The sequence below is a fragment of the Silene latifolia genome, chromosome Y (genome assembly GCF_048544455.1).
Source record: "Silene latifolia isolate original U9 population chromosome Y, ASM4854445v1, whole genome shotgun sequence".
Lineage (NCBI taxonomy): Eukaryota > Viridiplantae > Streptophyta > Magnoliopsida > Caryophyllales > Caryophyllaceae > Silene > Silene latifolia.
The window spans coordinates 454,053,218-454,055,201 of NC_133538.1; the positions used below are offsets into that span (position 1 = coordinate 454,053,218).

At 47.2% G+C, this 1,984-nt stretch overlaps 1 protein-coding gene across 1 annotated transcript; it reads right to left on the reverse strand.

The window, feature by feature from the left end:
• Positions 1 to 297: 297 nt before the first annotated feature.
• LOC141632809 (uncharacterized) lies at positions 298 to 1,384 on the reverse strand. Its single transcript, XM_074445321.1, has 2 exons — positions 839 to 1,384; positions 298 to 696 (listed from the first exon to the last, which is right to left on the reverse strand). Exons 1-2 carry the CDS (start codon positions 1,382 to 1,384, stop codon positions 298 to 300), a joined length of 945 nt encoding a protein of 314 aa, XP_074301422.1.
• Between the last annotated feature and the right edge of the window lie 600 nt (positions 1,385 to 1,984).

Below are 1,984 nucleotides of genomic sequence, written 5' to 3' on the forward strand. Positions count from 1 at the left end.
CATTGTTCTCCCCATCTCCTCCTTGAACATTCTGCTCACCAGGCGCTGATAGGTGGAACCAGAATTCTTGAGGCTAAAGGGCATCACATTGTAGCAGTACAAGCCTCCGTCAGATCTGTAGGCTGTTTTCTCCTGGTCCTTAGGGTCCATTTTTATCTGGTTGTACCCACTCCAGGCATCAAGGAAGGTAAGTAGCTCATGCCCTGCTGTAGCGTCTACCATGGAATCCATGTGCGGCAGGGGGAACGGGTCTTTTGGGCAAGCTTTGTTAAGATCTGTGAAATCAGCACATACTCTCTACTTGTTGTTCTTCTTGGGTACAACCACAACATTCGAGAGCCATTCTAGGTAGTTAACTTCCCTGATCTTTCCTGCTGCCAGGAGGTTGTCTACCTCCTGGTTTGTCACCTCGTTCCTTTCAGGAGTGAATTTCCGCCTTTTCTGTTGGACTGGAGGAAAGCTGGGGTCTACATTTAACCGGTGTGTAATTACACTTAGATCTATGCCAATCATGTCGCTATGGGACCAGGCGAAACAATCCATGTTAGTACGTAGAAATTCAATTATCTGCTCACGGATGTTACCTGCACAATCAACTCCCACCAGCACTGTTCTTGCTGGAAACTGTGGGTCCAGGACTATTTCGTCGAGTTCCTCTTGGGGAGGTGCGATATACTCCCTCTGGACGCAAAGTTTCTGTAATTGCTATGCAGGTCCAGCAGCAGTGGGTTTCAGAGAGTTCTTGTAGCAATCCCGAGCGACATTTTGATCTCGCCGTATCTCCTGTACCCCCCTAGGGTGTAGGGAACTTCAGGCTCTGATGGTACGTTGATGGTACCGTTTTCATTTCATGGATCCAAGGCCTGCTAAGTATCACGTTGTAAGTTGACGGACCATCAATGACCGAGTACCATATCTGTTTGTTCATACCCCCTGCAAAGGTAGGTATCACTATTTCTCCAATGGATTGTTTAGTTTCACCGTTGAAGACTACCAAGGGTACTGCCTTTTGCACCAGGTCTTTCTCGCTGAACCCCATGTTCTTCAATGTTTCTAGCATTATCATATTCACAGAGCTTCCTGTATCTACCAATATCTTTTTAACAAGGAAATTCCCTATAGAAAGGGTAATGATCAAGGCGTCATGGTGGTGTTCTGCCTCATCGGGTACGTCTGCCTCGTCGAACAAGATTGCTGGTAGATCTTGTCTGCTGACCCTAAGGGAGAACTCTAGTTTATCTCCTTTAGTCTCGGTTGCATGGCGCTTTGTTGCTGAATAAGTGAGAACACATATCTCCGACCTCCTTGTGATGACGCTCACGACCTTTGGGTAAGGTGGAGGTGGGGGATGGTTGGCCCTGGTCAGCAGTATTGACCTTTCCATATTTTGCCCCCTTAGGTAGCAGGTGATCGAAGCATCCAACACTGTAGAGGTGCTTTACTTCCTTTCGTAGTACTACACAATCTTCTGTATTGTGGCCAATATCGTTGTGGTATTCACACCTCTTGCTGGCATCTCTTATGTCATTCTCCCTGGGAGTAGGCTTCTTGGGCCACTTGGCCTTCTACCCTAGCTCCCTGATTGCCTTCAATACCCCAACAAGTCCAGTGGTGAACCCATACTCGCTGAGCTTAGGTGAAGCCTCATTGCTCTCGGTTTCTCCTGAGACTTTGTTCACTGTGTTCTTGCTGTAGGGTTTGGCTCTTTCATTCTTTTTCTCTGTTGTGATTTTTCTGCTGGATGACTCTGTTCTATATAGGTCCCTTCTATCCTCATCCTCCTCTAGGCGATAAGTAGCCTCTGCCATTTGCTTAACTTCCTCAAAGGTGGCACATGGATGCTTGGTGAGATCCTTTTACAAATTAGAGTCGTGATGCAGTTTCCTTCTGACGGCGTTGACTACTGTTGTAGGGTCGCACCTAGGGATAGATATTTTTTCCACATTGAATCTGGCGAGATAATCCCTGGTGGACTCCTCGAACC